Source organism: Capronia coronata, assembly GCF_000585585.1.
Source record: "Capronia coronata CBS 617.96 chromosome Unknown acBCG-supercont1.1, whole genome shotgun sequence".
In the NCBI taxonomy this organism is placed as follows: Eukaryota; Fungi; Ascomycota; class Eurotiomycetes; order Chaetothyriales; family Herpotrichiellaceae; genus Capronia; species Capronia coronata.
In genome coordinates, this window is record NW_006912893.1 from 4,424,306 (window position 1) to 4,436,108 (window position 11,803).

General features: G+C 52.8%; 6 protein-coding genes across 6 annotated transcripts; 4 read left to right on the forward strand and 2 right to left on the reverse strand.

The window, feature by feature from the left end:
- Window positions 1-71: 71 nt before the first annotated feature.
- A1O1_01576 (3-deoxy-7-phosphoheptulonate synthase) lies at window positions 72-1,879 on the forward strand (the record flags this gene model as incomplete). The annotated part of the gene is made up of 4 exons (XM_007722489.1): window positions 72-200; window positions 535-592; window positions 653-1,555; window positions 1,677-1,879. 4 exons carry the CDS (start codon window positions 72-74, stop codon window positions 1,877-1,879), a joined length of 1,293 nt encoding a protein of 430 aa, XP_007720679.1.
- Window positions 1,880-2,925: 1,046 nt separating this feature from the next.
- On the reverse strand, window positions 2,926-3,705 carry A1O1_01577 (uncharacterized protein; the record flags this gene model as incomplete). Its single annotated transcript, XM_007722490.1, has 1 exon — window positions 2,926-3,705. The coding sequence occupies one exon, from the start codon at window positions 3,703-3,705 to the stop codon at window positions 2,926-2,928; it is 780 nt and encodes a 259-aa protein (XP_007720680.1).
- A 659-nt stretch (window positions 3,706-4,364) lies between these two features.
- Window positions 4,365-5,939, reverse strand: A1O1_01578 (uncharacterized protein; the record flags this gene model as incomplete). Its single annotated transcript, XM_007722491.1, has 1 exon — window positions 4,365-5,939. One exon carries the CDS (start codon window positions 5,937-5,939, stop codon window positions 4,365-4,367), a length of 1,575 nt encoding a protein of 524 aa, XP_007720681.1.
- A 711-nt stretch (window positions 5,940-6,650) lies between these two features.
- A1O1_01579 (membrane dipeptidase) lies at window positions 6,651-8,150 on the forward strand (the record flags this gene model as incomplete). The annotated part of the gene is made up of 1 exon (XM_007722492.1): window positions 6,651-8,150. The coding sequence occupies one exon, from the start codon at window positions 6,651-6,653 to the stop codon at window positions 8,148-8,150; it is 1,500 nt and encodes a 499-aa protein (XP_007720682.1).
- Window positions 8,151-8,808: 658 nt separating this feature from the next.
- Window positions 8,809-9,597, forward strand: A1O1_01580 (uncharacterized protein; the record flags this gene model as incomplete). Its single annotated transcript, XM_007722493.1, has 1 exon — window positions 8,809-9,597. One exon carries the CDS (start codon window positions 8,809-8,811, stop codon window positions 9,595-9,597), a length of 789 nt encoding a protein of 262 aa, XP_007720683.1.
- Window positions 9,598-10,542: 945 nt separating this feature from the next.
- On the forward strand, window positions 10,543-11,240 carry A1O1_01581 (uncharacterized protein; the record flags this gene model as incomplete). Its single annotated transcript, XM_007722494.1, has 2 exons — window positions 10,543-10,794; window positions 10,851-11,240. 2 exons carry the CDS (start codon window positions 10,543-10,545, stop codon window positions 11,238-11,240), a joined length of 642 nt encoding a protein of 213 aa, XP_007720684.1.
- Window positions 11,241-11,803: the final 563 nt, after the last annotated feature.

Genomic DNA, 11,803 nt, shown 5'->3' on the forward strand with positions numbered 1-11,803 from the left:
ACTAGGTATGGAAGGGAAAGCCTCGTGTACAAGATGGCAGTACCTAGTAGGTACGTACCTATAGTAAGGGAATGCATGGCAAGGCTGCGTTTGAAGGCTCTCTTGGCCAATCAGAGACTCGCTATTCCACGTCGTTATATCACGTGATCAGGCCATTGAGTTCTGGGCCCAGTCGAGACCTTTGTGACGGACTGTTACCGGTAAGTTTGAAGAAACTAGGTCCAGAAAGTGAGAAACAAGTATCAGTAAGTATCAGTAGGTATTCGCACCACTTGTGGTGTAATTAATGTTTTTTGCGGGTGGCCGCTTCGCATCGTCACCGCCGCCGCCGCGAGCTTCAACATTTGCGCATCCTCACCAGTCGACGAGAACATCTTTCTGCCCGCTTTGTGCTTGGTTCTCTTTTCGCGGTAAATCTCTTTTCTCTTTGAGTTGTTCCCTTTACACAGAAAATGGCTGTAAGTATTTACCGTGCTAGCCACCACCGTCGAACACTTTCCGACGGGTGACTCACTGACACTCTTGCGGATACAGTCCTACTACATTACCAACCCCAACGTCGGTAATAGAGAGAGCTCTGAAGACTGGCGGAGTACGTTTCTCTTTACGCTTGACTCGAATGCCTCGTTGTCTCTGACTGAATCTCGCATAGTCCGCGGTTACAATCCTCTCACACCACCAGACCTACTGCAACATGAAATCCCCCAGACAGCCACCTCTAAAGCCACCGTCCTCAAAGGGCGCGATGACTGCGTTGCCGTGATCCAAGATAAAGACCCCAATCGCCGCCTGCTTGTCATTGTTGGCCCTTGCTCCATCCACGACCCGGTATCCGCGCTCGACTACTGCGACCGGCTCCTGAAGCTGAAGGAGAAACACCAGGATGACCTTGTCATCGTGATGCGGTCGTACCTAGAAAAGCCTCGCACCACGGTTGGTTGGAAGGGACTCATCAATGACCCGGAGATCGATGGCAGTTTCAAGATCAACAAGGGGCTGAGGCTAAGTCGACAGTTGTTCGTCGACCTGACGGACAAGGGTATGCCCCTCGCCAGTGAGATGCTGGATACCATCTCTCCTCAATTCCTGGCCGACTTGCTGAGTATCGGCGCCGTGGGGGCCAGGACCACCGAGTCACAACTCCACCGGGAATTGGCCTCGGGTCTGTCTTTCCCCGTAGGCTTCAAGAACGGCACGGACGGCACGTTAGGCGTCGCCATCGACGCCATCGGCGCTGTTCGACATCCTCACCACTTCTTGTCCGTCACCAAGCCCGGTGTCGTGGCCATCGTGGGCACGGTAGGCAATGAAGACTGCTTCGTGATCCTGCGCGGCGGCACCACAGGCACCAACTACGACGAGGAAAGCATTCGCAAGGCGAAGGAGAGCCTGGCATCCAAAGGTCTTCCCCCTAGAGTCATGGTGGATTGTTCACACGGGAACAGCGAGAAGCAGCATAAGAACCAACCCAAGGTCGCCAGGGTTTTGGCCGACCAAATCGAGAACGGGGAAGAAGGTATCATGGGCGTCATGATCGAAAGTCACATCAACGAGGGTAAGCCCGGCCTGTCATGTCACCTAGCACTTCAAGACTCGTCGCAACAGTGGTTCCGTCCGGACCTATCCCCCTTTGGTTGAACAACGCGCAATTGCTGACATTGGGTGATCACATCTAGGCAACCAAAAAGTGCCACCCGAGGGCAAATCAGGTCTGAAATACGGCGTGTCCATCACCGACGCATGCATCGGCTGGGAAGACACAGAAGAGGTGCTCGAGATGCTGGCCTCGGCCGTGCGAAAACGCCGAGAAAAGCTCGGCGGCAAACTCGTCAACGGCACCGCGGCCACAGTGAACGGCACTGGAAATGGACATGCCTGATGACGACGACAACGACGATGATGACGAACTGCGTACTCGATTGGTTGATGGGGTTTTTCATGACTGACGGGAAAAAAAAGCAGCCCCTTGGGGTGGGGGCGGTGTTGCACACTAGGAAAAAAAGGGAGTCGATGTTGGCTTGGGCGGGGGTTCTACATCTTGTCAAAAAAGACCTTGATCTGTCAAAAGCCTGCATTCCACCATTTTGGGCAGGCAAGCGGTATTTCTGCTGTGCCGCTTTTCGTCTTGTGCTTGTGTGTACAGATTCCAGCATGGATTGGCGTCGATGGTTCAAAAGAAAAGCAATTGTCTCGAATTAGGCTCCTCTAGAAGAGAAACTGGAAACCGAGATGGCAATCCTCATCCATCTTACACCTTGGGACATTATTTAATCACTTTCCATCCATGCTTGTGAGGGCACCTAGGTCGAAGTTCGATGGCCATAACCTCCAGGTCACGTGCGAGGCTGAACATCCCCTTTATCGACCCTTGCACTCAGCATGCGTGATCCTTTTCCACAGCATAATCTAACAATGAGGTATGAATGCGTCGTCCATAGATGAATTCATGGTCCCACGTTCTTTCTGGTACGTTTCTCTCTTCTCTCTTCTTGATTTTTGTCGGAACTGTTGCAGATTCGAAGTCTGTTCCTGGTGCCGGTATCGGTGGAAGCAGCCCATATCGACGATTATTCCTAAGGAGCGGACGCAGCACAGGTCCGATGGAGGAGCGACAGATGCACCGAGTCCGAATGCGAGGAATTGAAATTTGGCAGAATGAAGGAACTGTGAGCTCATAAGAAACAAACGTACGAACAAAGGAGGAGGCTTTTAGCATGCCAGAACAGTTGTGTAGAAGTTAAGGACAGGAAGGTAGAAGCATGGAAGGTTAGATACTCAAATTGCTCAAGCCAAAGAGGAGACCGACGTCCAGCGTCAATATCCTGCTTAGCAGTCGAGACTCAACCCCGCGCCCTTTCCAGAGAGCTCGAAACATGCAATCTTTTCTCCTCACCCGCCGGTGGTCAAGACAACTAGATCTGAGCTCTAGTTCTCCTCATCATATGGATAGTAGTAAAAGTCACCACCCTCGACCTCATCAGGCATGGGACCGAAATGGCCGCGTTCCATGGGCTCCCGGTATCGAGTGGGCACGAGAGAACGGGCCATGGGAGGAGCGGCGTCACGGCGACGCAGGCCCATGCCCAGCGTCCGACTCTGGTCCCTGAAGTTGAGGTTGCGGATATTGGGGTTGCCGCCGACCAAGCCCATGAACGGCTTCCTGGTCTGGTACTCGTACCATTTGTACTGCTTCATGTTGATGGCACGACGGCCGAGCGGGTGAACGGCGGGCTCGACGTCATCGTGGTCCTCGGGCGAGAAGTCGAGGTTGATGGCGCGACGGGCCCCACGTGCAACCTGGACGTCATCATCGTAGCCGTCGTACTCGTCGGAGTCGGGCATGGGCCCGTGGAAGCCGTGAGAACCAAAGCCCATACCACTGGGGCCGCCGTGTTGGCCCTGATATGGATGGCGATCGGTGCCGCCGTTACCTTGGACACCACCTTGCCACTTGGGTGGCATGCCATTTCCTTGACCATGACCTTCACCCTGGCCCGGATGGTTCGAGGGCGTCCAGCGCTTCTCGATGTAGAATTCCTCCTCGGGATAGTAGACCGGGACAGACTCGGGAGCGGACGGGGGAGGGGGTGTCTGGGTCGCGGCCACTGAGTCGCCGGTGGTAGTTTGTTGAGGGGAAGGCAGGGCACCAACCTGGGCTACAGTGAAGGCCAGGATGGCTGCAACTGTTGAAGCTGTTAACTGCATCATAAGTATTTTCTTTTCCGGCTTTTTTTTGGTATTGTAAGAGTTTTGTGAGTGTGTATACGAGGTGAATGACTGGGGAACATGACCGGTCCATGTACTTTATACGCTGCCACTGCAGAGCTCGGAAAGTCGCTTTGAAAATTGTCACACAAAGAAAAGCGGGAGGTAGACAGAGCCCAGATGCCGCAACATCACCGAGATCCCCATCGTTGTGGTGCTGAGCGAAGAAAGAGAACTGCAAAGAACAGAGGCTGTAAAGAGAGATGAATAGCAGAGACAAAGTCGATGGCCGGCAGAGCGCAGAATGGAATAATGAAACATGAAGACGGGCTATACTCGATCTCGACCTGAATAGAGAAAGCTAGACCCAATGTCGACTTGAATAGAGTCTCAACGCCGCAAATGGGTTTGAATAGGGGCAAAGTATGTCGCCTTACCACTTTGGGCCACAGCAACAGCCTCGTCCAGCGGCCAAAATCTGAGGCAACAAGCCAGGCACAAGACGATCAGTGGCCAGAATAGGAGTAGAAGAATGTCAATGACATTCCCGATGTCCGCTAAGAGACTGTTGTCAGAATCCGTCGCTAAATCGCTGTGATGCAAAATCATGTAAACCGGTGGTAGAGAGAATCCTGGGGACCAAAGTTGATCCTCCTCCACTAAGCTGCTATTCCTTCTCCATTCACCTTATCCGTCGCCTCTGTCGATGCAGGGGCAGATGCTTGATTCTCGGTGTTGGGCGGCGTATCTTCGTTGACCACGGCAAGAGGAGAGATTGCTGCTGCTTCCGGCCATGCTCTCTGGTCAACAGCAATTCCATTCTCTTTATTTTCGCTTTCATGATCCTTGGAAGGATGCAGGTGCATCTTCGGCGGCGGTTTGTGCTTCGTGACATCTTTGGCTTTGTGAGATGATGGAACCTTCGATCTCGGTGGACTATTAATCAGGACTTTTTCATGGACTTTCTGTGCACTGCTCGCGGTTGGTCTCATCATTCTTGCGAGAAACCCGTCATCAGCTTTGCTCGTGCTCACACGAGACTGCGGTCTGTCATGACCATTTGTCAAAGACGCGCGCGATGCTTTCTTCGCCAACGTAGATGTAGTGGACGAGATACTAGCTCGAGGCGGTCGGACAGCTGTGGCAGATGGCTTTCTGGCAACAGGCTTGCGGTAGTTCGGCTCGGTTGGGGAGTGGTGAGCATCACTTCGGGCCGCCGAAGCTGCCGTCGATGCTGTAGCAACAGGAGGAAGCTTGGTGGGTACAGTTGGTGATCTGGGCTTCACGGGTCCCAGTGATCGGGCGGCCTTGGGTGACGTTGGAGTCCGTTCCTTCTTGACGCTTTCTGTGGTGGGTTTCGGTTTGGATTGCGTGTCCAACTTGTGTGCGTCTGATTTCCTCTTGTCTGATTTTACGGCGTCCTGCTGAGGCACTTCTCTTGCTCTCTGCGCCGCCTTTGCGGACTCCATAACCCCTCTTATTTTCGCTGGACCTCCTCTTATATGTGCCATGGGCGACGTCTGCGTCTTTGGCGAGGGCCTAGAAGTGACGGGAGATTTGGGTACGGGCTTTGCGGTGGGCTGTCTTGTAGCAGGAGGTTTGACTGGCTGAGCGCTTTTCGTCGTCTGAAGTAAAGTGGTTGGGGGAGGCCCCGACTTGTTTCTCTTACCAGCTTCCATCTTTTGAACCATCTCCGCAGCCTTTGCCTCATCTTTCGGGGTCGATGGCGATTTGGCGATCTTGCCCTGTGGCCGTCCAGAAGAGAGGGCTTCGCCTAGCTTCCTCGCCTCGGAAGTGTCTTTGGCTGGCGTGTCCTCTTCAAAGGCGGATCCTTTCAGTATGCTGCCCAACCCGCCTTCGACCGTGTCGCTGGCTGTCGGTTGTGAATTTTCAGGCTCATGTGTGGTGTCTGCTAATATAGGCGCCTGCGTCTCGACCAGTGCATTATCAAAGTTGCCGACGTCCATTGTATGGTTCTCTGTCGGGTTGCCCTGACTGCTGAGTTCACTGTTCAGCCGTCGAAGGCCGAGAATGGGTGCTCCTGCGGTTTCCCCGTTTCTTTCTACCGCAACGAAGCTCGCCCGGACCTTGCTGATAGGCCTGCTATTGTTGGAAAGCTCTGAAGGATTCGGAGATCGGCCTCGACTCGGGGGAGATGTTGATTGATCGCTGGCTTTGTTCTCGAACATGGCCCGAAGGTTTCGTACTCCGCCGCTTCCAGAGTTGGCAGACATGACTGATAGATGCAGCAGCGATCAGCAACTAGCTTTTCTGCAGGAAGTAGCTGTGACGGAGGAGGAGGGAAGTAGTCATTCATCACCGGTGCCCGATTTCAGAATCAGAGGCTCCATCTTCTGGCAAACCGGATGACAGTCAAGACTAGAATCAAGGTGGATCTGGGGTCTCGCGTGCACACGGCGAGCAGGGAAATTTGAGACGCGTTTCACTTCACACGCCTGCCAGTGCGGGTTACTTACACCCAAGCTTGGCCTGGAGCTGCTTGACGTTCAGGACCAGTTGACTCTGTGCGTGCCCGTCCTTGTGCTATGCAATGGAAGTGGTCCAAGTCGATTCAAGTTGGGACCAGCAGCGCGTCGGGATTGTTGACAGTTGCACACAAAGAGACGCCGCTGTGCAGCTCTGCATCTGCCGTTCAGGGACACCTTATGTAATCACCTCCGCATTTGGACACGTGATGATATGCTTATCTCCGCCGTCCGAATTGGATTCAATCAACGATAAGAGCCATTGACGACCGATGGATGCAGCCTGCGGAGGCTCGTCTGCTGCGGACAGAGTATGTAGTAGGACAAGACAGACGGCATCTTGCATACCATTTACAATACTTGGCTACACGTCAGGTACAACATCTGCACTGATACCCAAGTACCTTTTGACAAAACGGGTAGCCTGTTTGCATTGTATCACCGCCACCATTCCCTAGCATGTCTTCCAAGACCGAGCTCGATCCTCTGCTTCCTCGAAACGAACCCGCTCCAGAGATACAAGGTTATGGATATTCAAGCACTGGACAATATCACGATGTAAAGTCGTCCGAGTCGCAGACCTCTGTTGGCGGGGACTGGAAAGATGACAGCGAGGAAGACGATGCCCACGCGGCGCCATTCACATCCGCCAGATCAGCCTTGAGCACCATCGCCTCGATATTCACCATCGTGGTTTTCATGGGCTTCGTGATAACTCTGTTGGGACCCTCCCTGCAAGACAATAACCCTATACCCTTACCAAACAAGCCGCCATCAACAGTCGCTGACCGCGTTTCTGCTATTCTGAAGGGAACGCCGTTGATTGATGGGCACAATGATCTCGCCATTTTCATTCGAGGTGCATACCAGAATAAACTATACTCGGACGAGTTCAAAGACAAATTTGAACATGGAGGTATGGGCTTCAACGTCGATCTTCCGCGGCTGGGAAGAGGGCAAAATGGAGGCGCTTTTTGGAGCGCCTTTGTGGTTTGCCCAGATGATGCCAGCGACGATTTCTCCGATGAGACCTATTCGAGCGCCGTGGCACATACCCTCTCCCAAATAGACTTGATACGTCGGCTCCAAAGTCATTATCCCGACAACTTTACCTCTGCAACAGCCCCTCTGTCAGAAGCTCTGTCCAATTTTCATGCTTCGAGATCGCTGATCTCTCCAATCAGCATCGAAGGGTTACATCAAATTCCACAAACTGCCCCTCTATCGACTCTTCGCTTGTACTATGCTCTGGGTGTTCGCGCTGCCACACTTACATGGAACTGCCACAATGCTTTTGCCGATGCTGCATTAATCACATCAAAGGGAGAGACAGCAGTTGCGCCCTACCATAGGGGTGGTCTGACAGCAGCGGGAAGAGAAGTCGTGAGGGAAATGAATCGTCTCGGAATGCTCATCGATATCTCCCATACATCTTATTGGACACAGAAAGCGGTTCTGAGCAACAAAACCTCTGCGGCCCCAGTCATTTTCTCACACTCGTCGGCCTTCGCTCTATGCCCGCATCCCCGAAATGTCCACGATGATATCCTGGATCTCGTGAAAGAAACCCAGAGCCTGGTGATGATCAACTTCTCACCTGCTTTCATTTCTTGTCTACCGCCCCCGAACTCGAGCGTGCTCCCCGAGTTTTTCGAAAAGAACAACACACTGCATCAAGTGGCTCGCCATATTATGTATGTTGGTGAGAAGATTGGCTACGATTATGTCGGACTAGGCAGTGACTTCGATGGCATGGGTGAGCTGACGCCCAGAGGTCTCGAAGGGGTAGACAAGTACCCTGACCTGATTGCCGAGCTGTTAAACCTGGGCGTAAGTGATGAGAATGCCTCTAAGGTTGCGGGTGGAAATCTTTTGAGGGTCTGGAAAACAGCGGATGAAATCGCGAAAGGTCTACAGCGCAGGACGCTGGAGGGCGAGGATGAAGTCAGCGGGTGGTGATTGATCTTGGGTTGGCAAACACTATCTGAGAAAGAGATCACTCCAAATCCAATATCTGGCGCTCAAGTAATATAATATATGAAGAGCCGACGACAGATGGGGCAGATACTATGGAGCGAAATGCTCAGCCTTGTGATATCTGATTGGCTAGATGCTTGGTAGCCTTACATGTTGCCCGTTACTTACTGCATCACGATTGTCGCCGTTTACTGCCGTAAAATCATGGTCCGGCGCTCAAAAATGTCCATGCCATCTTGATTTCCAGGCCACGAGACAGAGTGTGTTTACTATTCCCCGCCGGTGTAGTAGAAGATGAAATGAGAAACTGAGTGTTAGCGCTTGCAGGACTGCTGCCGAGGTCCCTGAGTCTCCAGATTACTGATGCTGCCATTACGAACACGAGCTTCAAGGATCACACCGGACAACAAGCTGGCGGTCGGCTGTTGACGTTATAACATCTATCGTGGAATCAGTTATCCGATCCTCGATGAGAAACTAGAAGCTAAAGTCTTCTCGACTCTCAGCGATATCGACAAACAACACAAAGAAGTGTGCTGCCTTAATGCCGCCTGTCCCCCTGCTCCTTACTTCGATCTAGGTCTGCTTCACTTCCACTTGGTGAGCGTGAGCCTTTTCAGCAGATAACCCACAGTCAGTCATGTCGGAATACACTTCAAAGAAGCCCGTCATCGCCGTTGTAGGCGCAGGTCCGGGCATCGGCGAGGCGGTCGCTCGCCGCTTCACTGCCGAGGGCTTCGTGGTCGCCCTCCTCGCCCGGACGGAAGACAAACTGCAGAAGATGGCGGTGGGCATCGACGCCGACTACGGTGCAGGCACGGCGCACTCCTACATCACCGATCTACGCGAGGAGCAGTCTGTCATCTCCAGCTTCCACCGGATCCGCAGCGACCTGGGCCCTGTCGATGTCCTGGTCTACAACGCCGGGGCACGCCGCGTGAACGGCCGGTCGGTGCTCGACACCACGACCGAAGAGTTCGAGGGCTTCACCAAGATCAACCTCTTCGGCGCCTTCTGGGCGACCAAATGCGTGTTGCCGGACATGCTGGCCGCGGGCAGGGGAACGATCATCTATACGGGCGCAACGGGGTCGCTGCGCGGCAACCCAGGCCTCAGCAGCTTCTCGCCGGGCAAGTTCGGTCTACGCTCTCTGTCACAGATCGTCACACGCGAGTACCAGGAGAAAGGCATCCACGCCGCCCACATCATCGTCGACACCCCCGTAGATGGGAAGCTGATTGGGGAATTTTCACGACGCCAGTGGCAGCGGCAAGGGCAGGGTGAGAAACTCGATGACATTGATGCACATCTTGCCCGTCCTGCGGACCTTGCTCAGATCTACTGGTTCCTACATACCCAGCCAAGGAGTGCTTGGACTCAGGAACTGGACGTCCGGCCCCAGAAGGTCAGCATGTTCTCGAAGCTCTGAGCACCAAGTGCTTGAGGTGACTGGATGGACTCGGGATTTGTTTGTTGTCACGAGGGAAATGACGATTTATGAGGAGGACATTGAGTGGCCAAGTATGGATCGGTTGAAAGACTAGGCATAGTTTGGAATGGAAACGTGTTCTACCGAGTTCATCCAAGGGAGCCCTGGACAACTGGCTTGTCCCATGGTCCAGACATCTGGACCAGTCCTCAGCCCTGAGATGCAAACTGTGGTATGAATCCCAGTCCCCGTGCCTTTCCTTTGCCCCATTGATACATATACGAATAATGGGGATTGCCAATATGTGGTAGATCCTTACGGCCGCTACGGCGACTTGGTATTCAGTCAGCAAGAGGGGATAGTGATCGGGTCATGTAGGCATGAGAAAGCAAGTGACGGAACTGAGAAGCGCGAACTTGAATTCAATGATTAGTCGTATGGTCGTTCAACACTCATACTACCTACTAGTACCTAGGTACTGCTATAGTACTCTGTAGATGCCTGTAGGGTGTGAAAAGGTGCCTGTACGGGTAGTCGGTCTCGTCGAAGTACTCCATACAGACCTCGGCACAACCCGCCACTGTGATTGGCTGCTTGGGGACGACACTGGGATTGTCGGCTTATCGTGCTTACTGTTTGGTTTGACCTAGGTTCATGTCTCAATCAAAAGCATCTACATTCCTAGCCTGGAACATGAAACTTTGGGACGATGATTGAAAAACTGGCAGAGACACAGTCCAGTGAAAAAAGGCCAGATATCCACCCGTTCCTCCAACCTCTGTAAGGAATATAGATCCAACTCCGGAACCGAGAGAAAAAGAGCAGCTCTTCTGGATTGGCCTGACTCCATGATGGGTCGACCACAGGGTGGCAAGCTCACAATCTATGTGGACTGTGGTAAGTGTTCTCTTGCGACAACTTGATTGAAAGGTACATTAAGCCTCTATGTCAGTCTCGCCCTATTCCTGGTTTGGCTTCACCAATGCCCTCCGCTATCGCCCTCTTCTCAATGCCCATGGGGTGTCCGTCGAGATCATTCCATTCTTTCTAGGAGCTGCCCGTGACAGTGTGGGCAACACATTCACTCCAACGCCCAAAGCCAAGGAAGCCTTCGCAAAGCAGGACTCGGAAATGACAGGGGAATTGTTGGGGCTGAAAGTGGTGCGACCCAAAGAGTTCCCCATCTTGTCTCTGTTTGTACGTCGTGGACATTTACATACCTCCATCCGGCAATCCGAGCTGATAGGTTCCAGCCTGTTCGAGTGGCCACTTGGGTCAAAGACCATTATCCTCCCGAGAAATTCGAAGCCACTTTTCCGGCGTTGAGCTCTGCATACTGGAGCAAAGGCATCAACATCTCCACGCCCGAAGGTATTCTGCAGGCCTTGGATGGGATATTCCCTCCCGAAGAGATCAAAGACATCATGCAGAAGGCTGTGGCGCCGGAGAACAAAAAGCGAGTCATTGACTTGACCATGAGCGCCGGAGCATTCGGCGCTCCATGGATCATTGCGGTGAACGCGGATGGGGTGAGGAAAGACTGGTTTGGAAATGATCGATGGGATCAAGTCTTTTACCATCTTGGTGTTCCATTCACTCCGGTAAGAATTGTATCCCCTGAGGAGGCGAAGGCGAAACTGTGAGGGGTCGACAGAAGCGGGAAGATTCTGCTTGTCTGCCAGAAGCCATCAGCTCAGTATTGGGAAGTCTGCTCAATATAATGCAAAGGCTGGAAAGGATGGTTACTCCAGCCTGTCAGGCTTGCTCAAATCTTTCGATGTTCCCATCGCTCTCGACGATGACCACATTTGCAGCGTTCCACCGAAGCACAGTCCAGTTAGCTAGGCGTTGGAGCCTTCTCCAGACAAGCTGAAAGTTTTTGAGTCTCGAGAGTTGCTCCCCATTCATTGTCTTGCGTGACTCTGACCAACGGACTTTCAAATATCCTTGCAGGGGGAAGAGAGAGCACCTTGAACAGTTTCCTAGGAGAGGATACCTTCCTCATCATGGCAAGGAGAAGATCGCCCATCCCAACTGACTGCCTTTCTATAGCTGTCAGAGTGACTCAAGATGTTAAATCGCTTTCTGACTATACGTGCAGCTGGTATGATCCAGCATGGCGATTGTGGTGAGTACAAGACCATGGATGCCTGTTCTGAGATGGTGATAACCTCATTGCTTCATCCTCTCTCAGCCTTTGTCCACG